Source organism: Eleutherodactylus coqui, chromosome 4 (genome assembly GCF_035609145.1).
Source record: "Eleutherodactylus coqui strain aEleCoq1 chromosome 4, aEleCoq1.hap1, whole genome shotgun sequence".
NCBI lineage: Eukaryota > Metazoa > Chordata > Amphibia > Anura > Eleutherodactylidae > Eleutherodactylus > Eleutherodactylus coqui.
In genome coordinates this window covers 244,052,201-244,072,365 of record NC_089840.1, presented here as the reverse complement: position 1 = coordinate 244,072,365, position 20,165 = coordinate 244,052,201, and the positions used below count along the sequence as shown (strand labels likewise).

The following is a 20,165-nucleotide window of genomic DNA, read 5'->3' as shown; positions in this document are numbered from 1 at the left end:
GATGTAACCATCTTAAACCAGTTAGCACTCACCCACCATAAATGTATGATAGGCAATAGCGGGCGGGGGTATGGAGTGAACTTAGGAGCCAAGCCCACTCCATACCTGGTAAGTGCTGGTTACTTGAAACAGTTGACACCCACCTGCAATGGCCACAGCTGGAGCTAGCTTCAATTGCATTTGCATGCCACAGTCAATGCTGACTGCAGCAATTAGGCAGAAAATAGTAAAAACTGGGACCTAAAATAGCCTTATAAGGAGCTAGCTGGAGGAGCACCACATTCACAATGACATGATTGTGAGGTGCCGATAAAATCACATGGCAGACCAGCACTTATTGAAGGTTACCTGGGTGGCCATGTACCTGTGGCAGTGCTTAATAGACTAAGGGCTTATTTACATGAGCGTATATCAGCTGGCGTTTTCACAGCTGCCCGATATACGCTTCCATCTAAGCAGTTCCCCCATTCCCTCCCCCTCACCGACTCTCTGCCTCTCTCTTCCAGTCCAACGTTTGCAGTGGGAGGGTCGGAACAGGGGCGGAGCTGAGCTCCGATCTGTCCCACCCACTCCCATTGCTGGCAATGTACAAGGGGTGATTAGCTTCGCCCCCGTTCCATCCACTACCATTGCAAACTGCTCGAGGGGAGGAGAGAGGCAGAGAGCCGGTGAGGGGGGAGGGAATGGGGGAACTGCTTAGATGGAAGTGTATATCGGCCGGCCGATATATGCTCGTCTAAATAAGCCCTAACATTGTAATGTACAATATACTGCAATATAGAAGTATTGCAGTTTATTGTACAAGCAATCAAGTGATTGCAAGTTCAAGTCCCCTATAAAGAAATGTAAAAATAAGTTTAATAACATTTTTAAAAATACTTAAAAAATAAAAAATTGCAAGTTCCCCTATTTTTATCTAAAAATAATAATTAAATAAAAAAATAAACAGAATTGGTATTGTTATGTCTGCAAAACTGATAAATTAAACTATCACATTATTTATCCCTATAGTGAACATTGAAAGAAAGGCACACCATATCCTAAAAAAAAAAATAATAATAATAATTGGCTCTAGATAAACTGTGATAAAAAAACGTAAAAGAAATTCAACAATCAAATAATCGATCATCACTCAAAGATTACTATTCAGTCCTTGGAGACTATAATTATGAGAGTAGGGGGGTTCTGGGTTATTAAAGTTTGACATACACTCAAGAAAACCTGTTGCAGTTCAGAACAATCCTCTAAGACAATGGTAAAAGGGTGAAGGGGTAGCAGAGAGGGTTGTAGGAAGTATTGTTTGATATAAGCACAACCACAGAGCTGGTAATCCCCATGTAGGAATCATGTACATAAATGAACATCGCCCCCTCCCTTGAGTGCTGATCTCTGACAGTAGTTACAAGATGGAAAAAAAATCTATAAAGCCTGATGTAAGTGATGTAATCACTCAAGGGTTATTGTTATGGGAGAAAAGGGTTGTGATTTTTTCATTTGGACCTAGTGTCCGAGATTGAAAAACTGCTGCGCGCCCTATTTTTGTGTGAATATCATATGAGAATTGGGCATGTAAGGTCCAGTGTCCCACACCTCACACAGCACATGAACCGGTTGTCCGTGTGTTGTGGGATGCGAGCTGCGCCAGAGAGACTTGGGCACAGCCCGCAAAAGCCCATATAAATTTAGCCTTACAGGGATATTCTTCCTTAAAGCAATGCTCCTTAAGGAGAATACTTTTTGTAACATAGCATGTACACAAGATTATGCTTTATGTGATCACACTGTGGATAGGAGGCAATTGCTTTAAAACTTAAAGGGGTTGTACCAAGTTATAAAGTTATCCCCTCTCCTGTGGAGAGGGGATAACTTTCTGATCGGTGGGAATCTGACTACTAGAACCCCTAGCGATCTTGAGAACAGGCATCCCAAAGGCCCTCTGATGAATGAAGCATCAGCTGCCCAAGTATATTGTGGTTCCACTCATTTTAATTGCAGCACCAGAGATTGCAGAGTGCTCATATTCAGCAATTTCGAGTGCTCCCATTGAAATGAATGGACTAGCAGCACACATGTACGATCATCGCTAGGCTCATGCAGGGATTTTTTTGGACCCCATTCTCAAGATCAGTGGGGGTCCTAGTGATTGGATCCCCATGATCATGAAGTTGTTCCCTATCCTGTGAGTAGGCAATAACTTTATAATTTGGCACAACCACTATAAAGAGTACCTTTCACTTGAGTTGAATTTTTGGAATAAGTTGTCATGTGTGTGTACATGAGGAATAACACTATTTCTGGTCTTCATGTGACTTGTGTCCTGCATTATTTAGCACCTTTCCTTCTTCGGGCTAAATCTTTAATTATCAGTTATCCCTCAGATGGTCGGTAAAGACAAGCTGTTATGATATCTCCATACACTGCATACACAGAGAAGAGGAGATCCTGTTCCCTGTAGCACACCGTCAGAAACAGCAGCATGTAGAACATTATACAGCACAGTGGTGCAGCTATAGAGATATGACCCGGCCCCTTAACCAGGGGGGGCCCAACGGCTTCCCCCCCACGATGGCAGGTATGGTGGTTGTTTCTGGGCACCCTGGCCCCTGAAACTCTGGAACACACTGAATAAACTTATCACGTACTCATGCCTCCAAATGACAGGTCACACAGCATGTATAGCATGCTCGATACCTCCCCACATCTCCACGCTTTCAGAGTACTGTATTAGCAACATAGAGAAAAGAAATAGGATGGGGTGGAGTAGGAGTTTAAGTTTATTGAGTGTGCTCTGGAGTTTCAGAGCTGGGGAAATGTAGGATCACATTATGAGTTTGCAGGGATTTCAGAGGACAGATTGTGAGCATGTGGGGGTGTAGATGGGGCACTAGTAGAACATTGCAGATAGTGGCAGGATGGGGAGTATCTAGTGACAATTCATGGCTGGAAGAACTCCTCATGGCGGTCTGTGCCCATATAAATAGGAAAAGATAAAGTGGTGTATGACTCCAATCACATAAAATGTCACCTGTGATCACTGAAGGTGACTGCACTGTAATCGCATTCACTGTATAGAGCTGATATCTGACTATTATATGGTAACTGTATTATTTAAGGGCACTTTATACTACTATACATACAGCTGGGCAGCTGTATTTGAGCTGGGGGAGGACTTTTGCACCAGGACCCATGAGCTTTTAGTTACACTCCTAATACAGCAGTACTGAGCAGTGTAGCTGTAAATCCAGCACGGGCGTGAGATAAAACATTAGACGCTGAGGTAACATATCTCTGTGTCTGCATCTCTCTTTGCTCTCCACCTCCCCTTTTGCCCTGCTCCATAGAGTTGGGTTTTTGCAACCTGATCCCTCAGTGAACTGATACTTTATCTTCAGACTTTCCCAGTGTGTTGAGAGTCAGTGGTCTGTGCATGAGGTGGTGGGGGAGTAAGGCTGGATTCACACAAACGTATATCGGCCATATTTTCACACCCGGCCGATATATGCTGCCCCTCTCTTGCATTGGTTTACAATGCATCAGTTCACATGGGCATATTTCAGCAGTGTATAAATGCCTAGCCGGCCAAAATAGCGCGTTTTGGCCAGGTGCTTTAACGTCACCGGTGGCTGCATAGACTCCTATAGGAGCCTATGGCAGCTGCCGAAAAAGGGGGGTGGGAGGCAGTTCAGCAGAGTCACTGCTAAACTCCAACCTCCTTCTCTCCTCCTTTCCACCCCTTGCTGGCTGTTTGCAATGGGAGGGGTGGGGTTGCTAATTGCTAAGCTCCCCTGCCATTGCTGGCTGCGACAAGGGGTGGAGAGGGGGCAGGAGCTTAGCACACTAGCTCCCGCCCCATCCCACCCCCCTCCCAAGAGACGGCGAGCGGGAGGGAAGGGGGAGACAGTTTAGCAAAGCTAAACTGTCTCCCCCTGCCCAACAGCATTGTGAGCTCGGCGTATATGCGCCGGGCCCATGTGACTAAGCCTTAAGTCTTATAAATTAAGAAAGAGGCATTTTTCCGTAATACGATACTGTATATTACAAGATATGTTATCACTGCTTATTCTATTGATTTATGGGACTGATATTGAAACATCAATTCTATATAATGACAGAGAAGAGATCAGAAGTCAAGATCAGCTTTCCAAATATTAAAAATTTACTTTTTTTACCTAAAAAAATTCATATCGTACACATTTCTTACACTTTGACAGGATGACTGTACATTATTTGATGTAAACCTGTACACTTTATAATATTCACTATAGTGAAATAGTGCAAAATCCTGTACATAATATCATTTAAAGGGATTCAGATGACCTATATCACATGAGCAGAATCACAATGAACTCACAGTGAAATAAAAAATTTCCATTGTGGATTGCCTTGTTTTCATCTATGCATGATGGAAAGTAAGCAGGGTAAGAGTGATACCAGGTGTATAGTTGTAGAGGGTACAGGGGAGGCAGTTGCACTTGGGCCCTGGTACCTATGGCTGCCATAAGTCCCCTTTGCCACATTTTTGGGGCATTGTTACACATTTTGCATCAGGGCACAGGAGCTTTAAATTGTACCTCTGCATGTTATCAATGAGCAGGTAGCATGGGTAGACTGAAAGCTGTTGGCATGAAATAAATGAAGTCCTTGGTGCTGTTGGATTAGTCACATATTAGCAACAGTAAAACATTAGATTTAACCTAGAGGTAGGAAGGATCCATGTAATTGTTCTTTAACATATCTTGCCTTTGTCAATTCTGCAGATGTGACATAACTTTAGCTTTCACTAAATATAATTTAGCCACTTCTACTTTTGTAAGTCCTCAACAAACCATCATGGGACTTGTAGTAACCAGAGCCACTGTGATTTCTGAAAATAAAAGTAACTTGTCACACCCCATAACCACCATAAACTGTTATGGTGCTTATAGGACAGAGGAGTCCGGAGGTCTACTTACTTTTTATACTTACATCCTAGAAAGTTGGCACTCTATCTGTCAGTGTGACTTTTTTCTTCAGTCAGTTAATGGTGCTTATAGGACATTACAGAGTCCCTTTAAATGGTGGAAAGAAGATGAATAATTGTTTTCTAAAAAGGAAGTCAAAGGCGTTGTCCCATAATTAAATACTCTATTTCTTTGGGATCGAGTAAAAAAAATGCTCCTGTGTCTATTAAATCCTTGTTATGGTGCTACTTGGTATCAGAAGTGGAGAGAAGCAACTGCATGTTGGGTGGGATAGTTACTGAGTCAAGCATCCAACGCACAGTGAGTATTGCGCATGAGTCCTATTCTAATTATTGGGTCTTGTGCACAGTACTGCTGAGCGGCACACGGCTTCCTCAACATTTACCTCTCCCAGCATGCAGTTATGTCTCTCCATGCCCAGTAACATATAGAGTAGGACACACAATCCCTAGACAGGTGCAATGCTGTTTTTTGAAGTAAGCAGACATGTTTTTGTAATTCTGGACAACCTCTTTAGTATGAATGGTGTGAGAAGTTAATAAAATACACTCAAAGGCAAATTCTTGTCATGGAATAAAGCTTTTTGATATAAGAGATCAAGGTGAAATGGCAAGAGTTGAGTATATCCATAGATATCTATCAGCTGATCGAAAAGAACAACATTATAGTATAGAAAGTAGAGTGATGGGCTTTTAAGAAAACCCAACATAAGGAATTTTTTTTGCCCTACATAACAGAATACTATAAGAAGGGACCACTAGATGGTCGCATCATGTCTCAGAAGAAAAGTGTCTATAGTATAAAAGTTCAGTGAAAAAATGAAATGTATGTATCTGGATGACTAATTTGTCTTAAAAAAACATATATAAGATTCCAAACTCCTGAGGGGTAATAACTCAGCACCATAATCTCTGTGGGGTATTTCCGTTCCCTGATATGTCCTTTGATAACATAGCATATTAAGAATCTGGAGCGTCAACAATCACGACACCTCTGAACCGAACAAACATAACGGGTGTACAAGACCGGAGTACAATATTCTTTTTGCTGGAGTCCATATATAAAATGTCTCAATTTTTATTTGGTATTTGATGTACCATTTTGATTTTCATTCCGTTTAGTCGTTGTCCCTGTATCGTCCTCGCTGTCCTCAGGGTTTCCACAAAAGATGACCCTCCACCATTTCTGCTTGAGCAAATTGATGTTGTACAAAACTGGATTAACGATTGAGTTGCAAAACGTAAACACTGTAATCCAGAAGAAAACAGTTGGCGATAAGTTAAAGTTGTTCGTTAGGTTATGGAGAAGAAGCAAAAGGACAATTATAAACACCGGGGTCCACATGACAAAGAAAGAGATCATGAGCGTTAAGAGAGTTCTGAAGAGTCTGTAGTCTCTCTGGGACACACGGTACTGGTGGACTTCAGAATAAGCCGTGCTGCTGATCATCCGCTCCCTGATTTCTTTTGTGATCTTCCAAAAAATAGAAAATGTATCAATTTGTTAATTTATCCTAAGTATATATTAACAATGTGCAGACAACCACTTTCAGTAAGTGACCCAACAAACAGCTGATTTTGCCAAGAAAGCCATAGCCAGTCAGGCATTTTCACTACAGAGCGGCTCATAATGGTAGGGGGGTCCCAAGTGGTGGAGCCCTTCTATGATGTCCATATGTCCTAATATGGCATATAAACTGGGGTTGTCTTCAGGAAACAACACATTTAAGTTATCCACCTCTAAACCCATTTCAGTTCTGTTATCTCTTATTTCTACACTGCTGTCCAAAACTACACAATTTTCCATGCGTAGTTCTGGAGCCTTTCGGAGGCTAAGAAAATTTTATATGAAAAAAGGATCTTCTGATGAACCTGCTATCCTGAAGGGCAAATGTGTCAGAACTCAAATATGGCTGCCCTTTTCAGGGTGACCTCCTTGCATATTAGGCAAGGAGAATCTAGGATGTAATAAAGGCAGAGTATCTTGTTTACAACCTAATGCTGCATGACTGACACCTTGCAACATCTTTATCTGAGTCCTTACTGCAAACAGTAAGAAATGGTAAGGTGATACTCCCACAGTTTTGTCTGTCGCAGCTTAATTAGTTTTATATTATATATCTAAAAAATAATATTTTTTTCTTCAGCACTTTTGCTAGCTGAAATAGAATTTCCACCCAGAATTTAAAAATAACTATATATGTAAAGCTGATATTAGAGTGATAGCTGTAGTTTGGAAATTATGCTTGATTACACTTAGATATATCTGTTCTATGTTCTATAGTAGTCATTTTTCAGGCATTTGCAAGAAGTGCTGCCATGTTGGTTGTCACCTCTGAATTAGCTTCTGTTTAGGCCTTAGTCAGACGGGCGTTTTTTCGCGCGATTTGCGGATCGCATGACGGATGCGCATCCGCAAATCGCGTGACCGGTGCACGCAAGTCGCCCGCAAATCACCCGAAAATCTGCTGCTAGCCGCGTTTCGTTAGAAACGGGCCGGAGCTGTCCAGCGCATTGCATTCAATGGAGACGGCAATAGAGCCGGCTCCATTTAAAGCAATGCGCTGCGGGCGAGCCCGGGATGAATTGTCGGGAAGGGCTTAAATATATAAGCCCTTCCCTGCAATTCATCCTAAAATGTGTACAAATAAAAAATATATATGTACTCACCTTCTCCCGGTAGCCGGAGCTCTGTGCGGCCGTCCTGCAGTGGGTGTGAACGGGGTGTGAGTCAGACCTGCCCCCTGATTGGCTCAGCGCTGAGCCAATCAGAGGCATGTCTCACTCACACCCATTCATGAATTCATGAATGGATGTGAGTCAGACCTGCCCCTGATTGGCTCAGCGCTGAGAGGCAGCAGTCACTCACCCATTCATGAATTCATGAATGGGTGTGTGAGTGAAACCTGCCTCTGATTGGTCAGAGCTGTGACCAATCAGAGGCAGATCATTCAGCAGGCGGGGATTTTAAAGCCCCGCCAGCTGAATAGTGCCGAGAAGCAGTTCAGGAGAACTGACAGCGGCCGCGGCTGGACTCCGGCTGCAGCGGAAAGGTGAGTATACAATTTTTTTTTATTTTAACACATTTTAGGATGAATTGTAGGGAAGGACTTATATATTTAAGCCCTTCCCGACAATTCACCCCGCGCACGCCGGCAGCCCATTGCTTTCAATGGAGCGGCTGTATTGCCGGCTCCATTGAATTCAATGGGCAAACATCGTTCTTCTCTGCCACAGCTGTTACAGCTGTGGCAGAGAAGAATGATTTGTCTTCTATATGTTCTCAATGGGGTCGGCGCTGCTGCCGCCGGCCCCATTGAGCGCATATAGAGAAGAGAACAGGAATCGCAGATCGCAGATAGGTGCGATCTGCGATTTTTTGTTCTATAATTTATCGGACGAGCGCATAAAAAGCGCTCATGTGTCCGATACCATTGCAAAGCAATGGTTTTATAAAATCGCCGGACGCATGCGCAAATCGCGGCTAAAAACGCCCGTCTGACTAAGGCCTTAGGTTGTCACTTTTCTATTGTTTGAACATGTTCACTAAATGATAATCGATCATTAATTCTAATAATTGACAACTAACATTGCTACTTCTGAAAAAAATGGCAATCAATTTGATATTGACCGTTAGAGAGGGATGTATATGTTTAGTAAAAGGCCAGACGGCCAGGTGTTGATTTGTTGTTTATGCATTATGTTGATGTAAATTGCTGTGAAGCACAAAAAAGCTGTCAGAAGACAGATTGAAAATAAACTTTGGGGTGGAAGTGATTTTACTCCATGTGCCAACTCTCTTTTGCATAAAAATGGTGACTAATCCCCCCGTTGTGACATACTGAAATCCCCCCCTGAGTGTATTGGTGTGTATGCCTTAGGTAGGGATGATTATATTAGATTTCTAAAAGTACTGTAGCTATAATCCCAAAATATTAAAAATGTAATTACCTTGAAGATCTTGGTGTAGCTAACTATAATACTTAAACCTGGTATCAAGAAGTCCAATAGTATGAATGATATATCCCATGCAATTTCTTCTGCGACTGTTGGCCAAACAAGAGTGCAGATCTGGACATCCTGATGGGCACAAAGGAGAAGATCAGGCACAAAAGCAAGCACAATTCTCAATAAGTTGCATTGCACAAATAAAAATACAAACGGAGGTTCAATAATAATAGTAGACACATGTTACTTGCCCAACCTGTATGCAGCGGTTCAATATCTATTTTCTAAATAACCTGTGAGAAACACATTGCTATTGGGAGAGCTGCGGGGGCCATGTATAATTACTAGGAAACATTGTTCTGACACTGGATAACATTGCTTAATATTCATTGCCTCTTGTGCAATACACAAACCAATGTAAGTGAATAGCTGTGGTCTTCTCCATTCATACCGTATACAGCGTCTGTTTGAAGAAACAGTGGAAGACCCAAGATGGCTCCTCGTCATTGTTAGACGTGGGGATTTGACTAACCCATATAAGATTTTTTTGGTGAAAATGTGAACTTTTCTTTAAATTTACATCATACCAGTATCTATATATCCCTAAAACTAGTGGGGCGAATTTGCTGGAACATCCACTCCTGGGAAGATTGTCAACTGTTTGGAATGTTTTCCTCTTGTGAATAATCTTACTCATTGTAGAATGATAAACTTTAAATTGTTTGGAAATGGCCTCATAACCCTTCCCAGATTGATGTGGAGCAACAATTTCTTCTCTAAGATCATTGCTGATGCCTTTGCTCCTTAGCATTATGTTAACATACCTGAATGCTCCAGACCAGCAAACTGCCAAAACTTCTGCTTTTATGGAGATAGTCATAATTACTGATAATTAATCAAGGGGATTTGATTAGCAGGAAGGTTGTATTCTTGTATTCTTCCTTAGAAGCATTGTTTTTTGGGGAGAATACAGTTTTGCGTAAAGACATCTTATATTGGTCAAGGGAGTGCCTATGGTTTCATTATACAGAACTGTGTGTGCCCGTTGAATAAAAGCCTATTTACACGAGCCAATGATCAGCTTAATGAACATTTATCTTTGTTCCTGACGACTGACCCATGTAAATATACCCGCAATCAACAAACAAGGAAGCACCTGTTTGTCATCTATTCAGATCTTTTAAGTGGGCATAAACTCCTTGTTTGTTGGCAGCACATCCCCTTGTGTAAGCAGGGGACATACTGTTGAGAGACATGGAAATAAATAGCTGCATGAAGGATCATAAATTGTAAATTATTGTTCTTGCGATTGATTATTTGGGTGATCCTCATCCAGCGCAAATTTCTTTTAAATGAGCATGGGCTGAATTGTTATATCGTTGATCAATACTTGTACAGACAGTCACTTTGCTCACCTAAAAGAACACTAAGTTGACTTTTTTATTGATTAGGCTCAGTGAAGGCCAAACAAAGGTCAAGGATTTTCAAGCTTGTTTTTCGAACCTAAACAGCCTATGAATCAAATTCTAACCTTATATTGGGCCTTGCCACATGACTAGGGATGTCAGCCAAATCAAGACTGGCAAGGACTGCTAGCGGGTCAGATATTGACTCATAGGGTAACTACCTTCCATAGGTGGTGCTGTGGAAGACTATTCCATCACTTACTTACATGACTTTCTTCCAGAAAGCATTGCAGGTAGGAGCGTACCTAAAGGCTCAGGGGCCCGGGTGCAAAAGTTTAGCTCAGGGCCCCCCTCACGGGGCCTCCAACCTACACTCCCCCGTGCCCATACCTAGATCGTGCTGCATACACGATCTAGCCCCTTGGCGTCATCTTTCCAAACATGATGCATTTCCTGCACTACATGAAAACTTGTTTGTAGCCCCAAAGGCCACTCTCACACACACACACCGGTTTTTACCACTATTAGCGTGGTGTCCCGAGCGCCGTTCTAACCACCATTGATTTTAATAAGGTTACTCAAACCTGTGCTGGAACGTGGTATTCCTAACGCTGCGATTTTCGAGAGCTGTCTGTTCTATTTTTGCATTTTCGTGGTTTTTAACACACCTCATCACCCATCACAATGATGGGGTGCATTAAAAAGCACTGTCAAACGCTGTAACCTGTGTTCAAAAACGCAGCTCGAAATTCCAGTAAAAATGCCATGATTTTAAGCTTCGTTTTCTAAACATGTGTGAGAGCGACCTTAGGGGGGTTCATGTTTTTGTTGTATTTTAGAACTACAATTAAGAAAAACACATAAAAAACCTGCATGTGGTATTTAAAAACAATGTACGTTACTAAGAAGCTGCAGACACAAAATAAAAACTGCATGTGGTTTTAATGCATTTTTTTAATTCAATGTAAAGGGTGAAACTATATACAGTAAATCCAGGGAGATGTATAATTTATACTTGAATATGATGTGCTGTGCTGTCAGCTTGCTCACTTCATATATCTCACGATCCACTGCTTGCTCAAGCGGGTTCACCTGCCCCCGGTCCTGGGCTTTAAACAGCAAAAAATTCCCTGCAGGAAAAAGTGTAATCCACGCTTGCTTGCAGAGTAAAATTTCTAATCTTCCTTTATTTAATAATATTTAAAATTGCCAAGTATACACATCTCTAACCAGACGTGTATCGGCTGCACAGAGCCTTCGTCAGTGGTACCGATGTGCGTCTGGTTAGAGATGTGTATACCTGGCAATTTTAAATTTGATTAAATAAAGGAAGATTACAAATTTTACTTTGCAAGCAAGCGTGGATTACACTTTTTCCTGCATGGAATGTTTTGCTGTATAACTTATACCTCCCCCACTAAAGTACAATGACAGCACCGCCCGCCCCTCCCCCATACAAGTGCAGTGACAGCACCCTCCACCCTTCCCCCACACAAGTACACTGACAGCACCCCCCAGCCCCTCCCCCCAGAAATACAGTGACACCTATATATAGATAACACAGGACCCACCATTCACTATAGACACAGCACCCCCTGCCCCTCCCCCACAAAAGTACAATGACAGCACCCCCTCCCCGCCCCTCCCCTACACAAGTACAATGACAGCACCCCCTGCCCCTCCCCCACACAAGTACAGTGAAAGCACCCCTGCCCCTCACCCACACAAGTACAATGACAGCACCACCCGTCCCTCCCCCACACAAGTACAATGACAGCACCCCCTGCCCCTCCCCCACACATGTACAATGACAGCACCCCTGCCCCTCCCCCACACAAGTACAATGACAGCACCCCCCGTCCCACCTCCACACAAGTACAGTGACAGCACCCCCTGTTCCTCCCCCATAAAAGTTCTGGTACAGCACCCTTTGCCCCTCCCCCACACAAGTTCAGTGACAGCACACCCCTCCCCTCCCCCACACAAGTACACTGACAGCACCCCCGCCCCTCCCCCCCAAAAGTACACCGACAGCAACGCCCCGCCCCTCCCCCCCACAAGTACAGTGACACCTATATATAGATAATACAGGACTCACCATTCACAATAAACACAGCTCACCTGCTCCCCTCCCCACACAGGCTGGATTACACTGATCGGTGACACTTATATGTAGAGAACACATGAGCCACCATTCACAACAGTCACAGCTCACCTCCTCTCCTTCCTGCACAGGCAGGATTACACCGTGTGTGATAAATTACTGTGACAGCCCCCCGCCCACCTCCCAGTGCGACAAATTACTGTCACTGCCCCCCTCGCACCCCACACGACAAATTACTGTGAGAACACCCCTCCCGCTTCCCCCTATGTGACAGCACCCCACAGCGACAAGTCTATGTGACATAACCCCCTTCCCGCCAAGTGTTATGTGACAGCACCACCACCCAACCCCTGCCTGGCAGCGGAACCCTCAACCCCCCACCACAAAGTGTAATGTGACAGCACCCCGCTAACTGTTATGTGACAGCAACAACACACCAACCCCCCCCCCAGCAAGTATAATGTGACAGCACCCCCCCAACCCCCGTGCAGGACCAGTGACAGCACCCCCCTCCCCCCCGTGGTGACTAGTTGTCAGCACCCCTCCCTGTGGTGACTACTTGTTAACACCCCGTCCCCCCTGGCGACTGATTGTCGGTGCCCCTCCTCCTGAGGCGACTACTTGTCGGCACCTTTCCCCCGCCCCTCTGCCGCGACTACTTGTCAGCACCTCCCCCCCCCTTACCCCGCAAATACATTGACAGCCCATCCCCCCCATCCACCCCCCGGCCAGAACATTGACAGCTTGCCCACCTCCCACCCCCCGCAAGTACATTGACAGCCAGCCCCCCCCCCCCCAGGTACATTGACAGTCCCCCTGCAAGTACATTGACAGCCTGCCCCGTCCCCCCCGTGCAAGCACATTGTCAGCCCGCACACCCCGCAAGTACATGCTTCTGATCGTGGCCGTCCCGGAATGAAGCGCGATACTGCGCATGTGTAAACTACACCAGGCTCGTCCACGGGCCAAGAAGCTCTACTGCGCATTCCCGACTAGTGGAGAAGCTGGCTGGAAGAATTAGTCGGATCCAAGGACAACAGGATCGTCAACACAGGGGGGGGGGGGTGTAGGTACCCCCTACCCCTGTAGGTAAGTATATAACTTCAGTATGGCTCATATACTATGCACAATGTATATTACAAAGTGCATTGTAATGGCCCTACAGAAGTGCTGACATACACTTCACACAATGGGACAACCCCTTTAAGCAATGTGGGTGGCAATTACACTGTGATTTGTGCATTGTGCTTGATGTGTTGTTATTTAAGCAGTGTATGGTGTATGTGTCTGGTAGCTTGAAAAAGGCCTCCCTTAGGCCGAAACATAGCCTGCCTTTTTAAAAAAGACTATGGAGTAATAAAGGTTATTTTTTTATTAAAACCTTTTCTATGCTGCCACTAATTCATATTATTCTTTGGACTATCCTCAAGATAGGTCATCAATGGTTGGTGAAGGTCGACTGCTCAGCATCCTCTGGTTTCGCTTACATGCCCAGTCATATTGTAAGCCTTATTAAAGGGGTGTCTTGGATTTAACCATTGACGACCTATCCTCAAGATAGGTTGTCAAGGATTGGTGAAGGTCCACTTCTCAGGATCCTCTCCAATCAGCTGATATCAGGCCAGCTGTCATGTTGAGAATGATTATTCCATCACTCATTTGCATGGCTTTTTCCCATGGAGCATTGCATGTCCTAGATAATCCTCCCTGCACCCTTCTCTTCACAAGGAAAAACATTATACCCATAGAACCTGAAAATTAAATCGAGTTTTTATTCCTGGTTATATGACAAAAGAAACCATACTTTAGTCAAAGCTAACCAAACCTAATATTTATCTCTGCTCTTGATCTGGTAGCTTGAAAAAGGCCTCCCTTAGGCCGAAACATAGCCTGCCTTTTTAAAAAAGACTATGGAGTAATAAAGGTTATTTTTTTATTAAAACCTTTTCTATGCTGCCACTAATTCATATTATTCTTTGGACTATCCTCAAGATAGGTCATCAATGGTTGGTGAAGGTCGACTGCTCAGCATCCTCTGGTTTCGCTTACATGCCCAGTCATATTGTAAGCCTTATTAAAGGGGTGTCTTGGATTTAACCATTGACGACCTATCCTCAAGATAGGTTGTCAAGGATTGGTGAAGGTCCACTTCTCAGGATCCTCTCCAATCAGCTGATATCAGGCCAGCTGTCATGTTGAGAATGATTATTCCATCACTCATTTGCATGGCTTTTTCCCATGGAGCATTGCATGTTCTAGATAATCCTCCCTGCACCCTTCTCTTCACAAGGAAAAACATTATACCCATAGAACCTGAAAATTAAATCGAGTTTTTATTCCTGGTTATATGACAAAAGAAACCATACTTTAGTCAAAGCTAACCAAACCTAATATTTATCTCTGCTCTTGATCATTGTAAGCCTGGAGAACTAGAAGAGACGAATGTTAAAGCGAATAGTAAATTTACAGGAAACCAGCATAGCTGAATAGCAGGTGGATTACAGTGAGCAGTTCAGAAACTTGAGACTTGTGGTTATTGTGGATGATTGCTTTATGTCTTACCAATAATGTACACCGCATAGTATTAATGACATGTAACAGCATACCAACAAAACATCTGACTCATTTTAAAGTTCCTCCTCCCAAAAAAGTACCTAACACTGGCGACTTTATTTTCCTTCCTCGTTTCTATTTTTAAAATTATTCCTTTAGTGAAAAGTTCTTCAGAAAATGTATTCTATTCTTAACTAAAACAGAACTCAATGCCCTGTGTAGTGTAGTCTGGCCCTGCAGTCATATTGTACTCTCCTCTATGTGTCCACTACTTCTTACTAACCTTCCAAATATATCAGCAAAAATAAGTGTATGGATGTGTAAGGGGGTGGTGTATAGTGCGCCTAGAGTATTGCTGTTTTACTCTCCAATGAGTGTTATATTTAATGGCCCCTAGTTGTCAATTACTGCTGCTGCAATTGCCTTCTGGTTGTTAGAAAAAGGTTTTCCCTGGTTGGTGGATGGTCACGGGGTAGTGCTATACGGGCGCAGGAATATGAGCGACATAGGACCATAAGTAGGAGACATGAGTTTTATGAGGGAGCAGGGTGATGTTTTGAGCCCTCGTCTCTCAGTGTGGTGGTAACCGCCGTGCCTGTATCGGTTGGATTGCTTGCAACATATGCGAAGAATCTCGAGTTGAAGCCTCCAGTGCAGCATCTGCAGTTATTTCCAATCCTGGTGTCCGTCAGCCTTCCTTTCTGTGACGACCTACACTCTTCTGAACTGTTCTGAAGAATACATTTCCTTTTGTCGGCATCATGTGTACTGTATTTGAAAACTGGCCCCGCCATATCCGGGTGACCAGTCAGTCCCACCCTAGTTACTGGGCCTATCTTGTGCTCTACAGACCAGGGACTAACAGAGACTGTCGTTATTAAGTGATGGATGCGGAATTCAGAGCTCCGATCAGCACACACTAGGGGAACGCATTTCATTGTTGCACCAACAGCTTCATCATGCCAAATGAATTGATTACTTGGCCCGATAAAGCCATTGGTGCAACAGTGAAATGCGTTACCTTCTCCGGTAACACAAGCAGACATCCTGTTCAGGCCTCACATTTATTAACACGAATAAAGAGCGACTACAAAGTGCCTCTCTTATTCTGGAGGACATAGACTATTCTTACAACACATTGATGTCATTGGGACTTGTGTAATGCTTTATTTCTCCTCTGGTGGTGCTGCAGGGAAATTGAACACTTGCTGGATTCTTTCCCAGATGATCTCTAGAGGTCATAGCAGTGGGAAACCAAGCTCGAGGTCAGCTTGTTGTTGGTGGCCTCTTCTGACAAAATGGAACTATTAATTGAGAGGCAATGGGACATTTCAATTTTACCTCCCAAAATCTAAAAGATGTAACCTGAAGACGGATTTACTTTCATAACAGGATCCAGTCAAGGAATATGTATTGTTTATGCATCCAACAATAAAATGAGAATTACCCAGGAAAGCTGCCACATACTGTATGAAAGCATGTATTACTCCATATGAACCATCATGCTGGAGAATCTCTGTAAAACGTATTCATCCATTTAGCCTTTTTTATGTTTTATCGTGTAACAACGTTAATCATGGGGGATTTCTTAAGGCTTTGTTGACATCAACCAACAGGAGAAAGACCTTTAGTGTCAAAATGAAAACCAAACTTTTAAGGAAGTCAAAAAGAGACTTATATCCTAATTTAGTTTTCTCTTACCCTGCACTCTAGAGCTTCCGTAAATCTATGTTATCTGACATACAAAACTATAAATGACCCTAAAGAGTGTCTGTCATCTTATAGCACTTAAAGCATCAAGGACATGTTTGAGGGTTTTACCCCAGAATACTGGCGTGGAAAAGTTGCACAATTTGGTGCAAGGCCCGTTTGCGCAAAAATTGTCCAACTTTTCTACCTTTTGTTCTGCTCTTGCTTTTGTGAAAAGTTGGCACCTGGTGTACATTCCCGTGCATGCACACAGAGATGCCAAGATGTACCTAATACATGAAGAGACATGAGACTCTTGATGTATTAAGTGCATCGTGTGCTGGGGAAATTATACTAAGACCAGCATTGGAAATGCACAGCTAGAGAAAGATGGCAGTTTGTCTTCAATTACCCCATGGTGGTCTGATATGCATGTAGGTGATGTGCATACACCTTCCAAACAAATTAAAGGAATCTGAAGGTCACCCAAAGACTTCCAGCAAGCATCCAAGGGACTTTGGGAGAGTCTGCGACATACAGCCAACTGGCTCTCATCCCCCCAATCAACGAGAGGTACCGGCAAATTCCACCAGCCATGTGTCACCCAGTCAAAAAGATGCTCCAGTGGATGAAAGAAGCTGAAGTGATCAAGGAAAGACATAGCCCATGGGCCACACCACTGGTTCTGTTGGGAAAAAAAGATGACAACATCCAAGTTTGTATGGATGATAGAAAGATTAACAACATGACACATAAAGATGCCACGCATTGAGGAATCTTTGACAGCCTTAGGATCAGCTGCTTACTTCTCCACTTTGGTTTTAGCCAGCGGCAGGTGCCTATGTCAGAAGCAAACTGAAAGAAGAGAGCATTTACCACCCCAATGGGCTTAATTTGTAATGCCCTGGTAACCTTTCAAAGGTTCATGGAATGCTGCTTAGGCTACAAGTAGTTTGAGACTGTCTTGTTATACCTGGATGACGTAATCATCTACTCTAAATCTTGTAAAGATCACCTACAACACCTGGCTTAAAAGTCTTCCAGATTTTGATTCAACACTGCCTCATAATTAAGCCTTTAAACTGCCACCTACTGCAAACTCAAGTGTGCTACTTGGGACACATTGTAAGTGCTGAAGGAGTGGTGCCTGACCCAGAGAAGACTGCTGTAGTCAAGAATTGGTCTACACCTAAGACTTTGAAAGAGGGCAGAATCTTGGGATTTGCACGATATTACAGGGGCTTTCCACCTAATTTTGGACGGATTGCTGAGTCATTACAGGAACTCATATGGGGTCACCCAAAAAAAACCCAGAAGAGATCAATCTCTATTATATTGGGAAGAGGAACATGAACTTGCCTTCCAACAACCCAAGGCTAAACTGACTGTGCCATACATATTTAGCTACCCTGATTACAACAAGCCTTTCCATCTCTACATAGATGCAAGCATAGATAAAGGGACAAGGAGCAGCCTTAAGCCTAGTGCAAGATGCGAAAGACAAGATAATTGCCTTTGCAAGCTGATCTTTCAAGAGAGCAGAACGCAATGATCAGAACTACAGTTGTTTTAAGCTTGAGTTCCTCGCTGTTGTATGGGCGTGACTAGAGATGAGCGAACGTACTCGTCCGAACTTGATACTCGTTCGAGTATTAGCGTGTTCGAGATGCTCGTTACTAGAGGCGAGCACCACGCGATGTTTGAGTTACTTTCACTTTCATCTCTGAGATGTTAGCGCGCTTTTCTGGCCAATAGAAAGACAGGGAAGGCATTACAACTTCCCCCTGCGACGTTCAAGCCCTATACCACCCCCCTGCAGTGAGTGGCTGGCGAGATCAGGTGTCACCCGAGTATATAAATCGGCCCCTCCTGCGGCTCGCCACAGGTGCATTCTGACATAGCTCAGGGAAAGTGCTGCTGATGGTGGAGCTGCTATAGGGAGAGTGTTAGGAGTTATTTTAGGCTTCAAGAACCCCAACGGTCCTTCTTAGGGCCACATCTGACCGTGTGCAGTACTGTTGAGGCTGCTTTTTGCAGTGTTGCACATTTTTGTTTGTTTTTTTGTATATCGGCCGTGCAGAGCATTGCGTCCTCAGTCTGCGGTAATTTTACATAGTCCAGGGCCAGTAGTGGTGAGGCAGGGACAGTGAAAGAGATATACTGTCTATATAGGCAGTGGGCTTTTCCAAAAAATTTTGGGAAAAAACATTCTATTTGGGCTGCCTGTGGCCGTCCTGAGTGTACTGCGTCTCTGCTGGGGGTAGTAGTCCTAATTAATACGCAGCCAGCTAAGTGTTACAGCAGGCTTGCGCAAAATTCTTTCCTGGCTCTGCGTTGCCCGTCACATCACCGCTGTCATCCTGTCCAGAGGGAAACAGTCTGCAGTAATTTTACATAGTCCAGGGCCAGTAGTGCTGAGGCAGGGACAGTGAAAGAGACATACTGTCTATATAGGCAGTGGGCTTTTCCAAAAAAATTTGGGAAAAAACATTCTATTTGGGCTGCCTGTGACCATCCTGAGTGTACTGCGTCTCTGCTGGGGGTAGTAGTCCTAATTAATATGCAGCCAGCTAAGTGTTACAGCAGGCTTGCGCAAAATTCTTTCCTGGCTCTGCGTTGCCCGTCACATCACCGCTGTCATCCTGTCCAGAGGGAAACAGTCTGCAGTAATTTTACATAGTCTAGGGCCAGTAGTACTGAGGCAGGGACAGTGAAAGAGATATACTGTCTATATAGGTAGTGGGCTTTTCCCAAAAAATTTGAGAAAAAACATTCTATTTGGGCTGCCTGTGACCGTCCTGAGTGTACTGCGTCTCTGCTGGGGGTAGTAGTCCTAATTAATACGCAGCCAGCTAAGTGTTACAGCAGGCTTGCGCAAAATTCTTTCCTGGCTCTGCGTTGCCCGTCACATCACCGCTGTCATCCTGTCCAGAGGGAAACAGTCTGCAGTAATTTTACATAGTCCAGGGCCAGTAGTGCTGAGGCAGGGACAGTGAAAGAGATATACTGTCTATATAGGCAGTGGGCTTTTCCAAAAAATTTGGGAAAAAACATTCTATTTGGGCTGCCTGTGACCGTCCTGAGTGTACTGCGTCTCTGCTGGGGGTAGTAGTCCTAATTAATACGCAGCCAGCTAAGTGTTACAGCAGGCTTGCGCAAAATTCTTTCCTGGCTCTGCGTTGCCCGTCACATCACCGCTGTCATCCTGTCCAGAGGGAAACAGTCTGCAGTAATTTTACATAGTCCAGGGCCAGTAGTGCTGAGGCAGGGATAGTGAAAGAGATATACTGTCTATATAGGCAGTGGGCTTTTCCAAAAAAATTTGGGAAAAAACATTCTATTTGGGCTGCCTGTGACCGTCCTGAGTGTACTGCGTCTCTGCTGGGGGTAGTAGTCCTAATTAATACGCAGCCAGCTAAGTGTTACAGCGGGCTTGCGCAAAATTCTTTCCTGGCTCTGCGTTGCCCGTCACATCACCGCTGTCATCCTGTCCAAAGGGAAACAG

The 20,165-nt window shown here is 43.9% G+C and overlaps 1 protein-coding gene across 1 annotated transcript in view; it reads right to left on the bottom strand.

The window, feature by feature from the left end:
• Positions 1-5,957: 5,957 nt before the first annotated feature.
• FFAR4 (free fatty acid receptor 4) overlaps positions 5,958-20,165 on the bottom strand; it is a 41,428-nt gene continuing 27,220 nt past the window's right edge. The window contains exons 2-3 of the mRNA XM_066598826.1: positions 8,912-9,040; positions 5,958-6,434 (exon numbers count right to left, since the gene is read on the bottom strand). Coding sequence (XP_066454923.1) covers positions 6,039-6,434; positions 8,912-9,040 — 525 coding nt within the window. The 3' untranslated portion in view covers positions 5,958-6,038. The remainder of the gene's footprint in view (positions 6,435-8,911; positions 9,041-20,165) is intronic.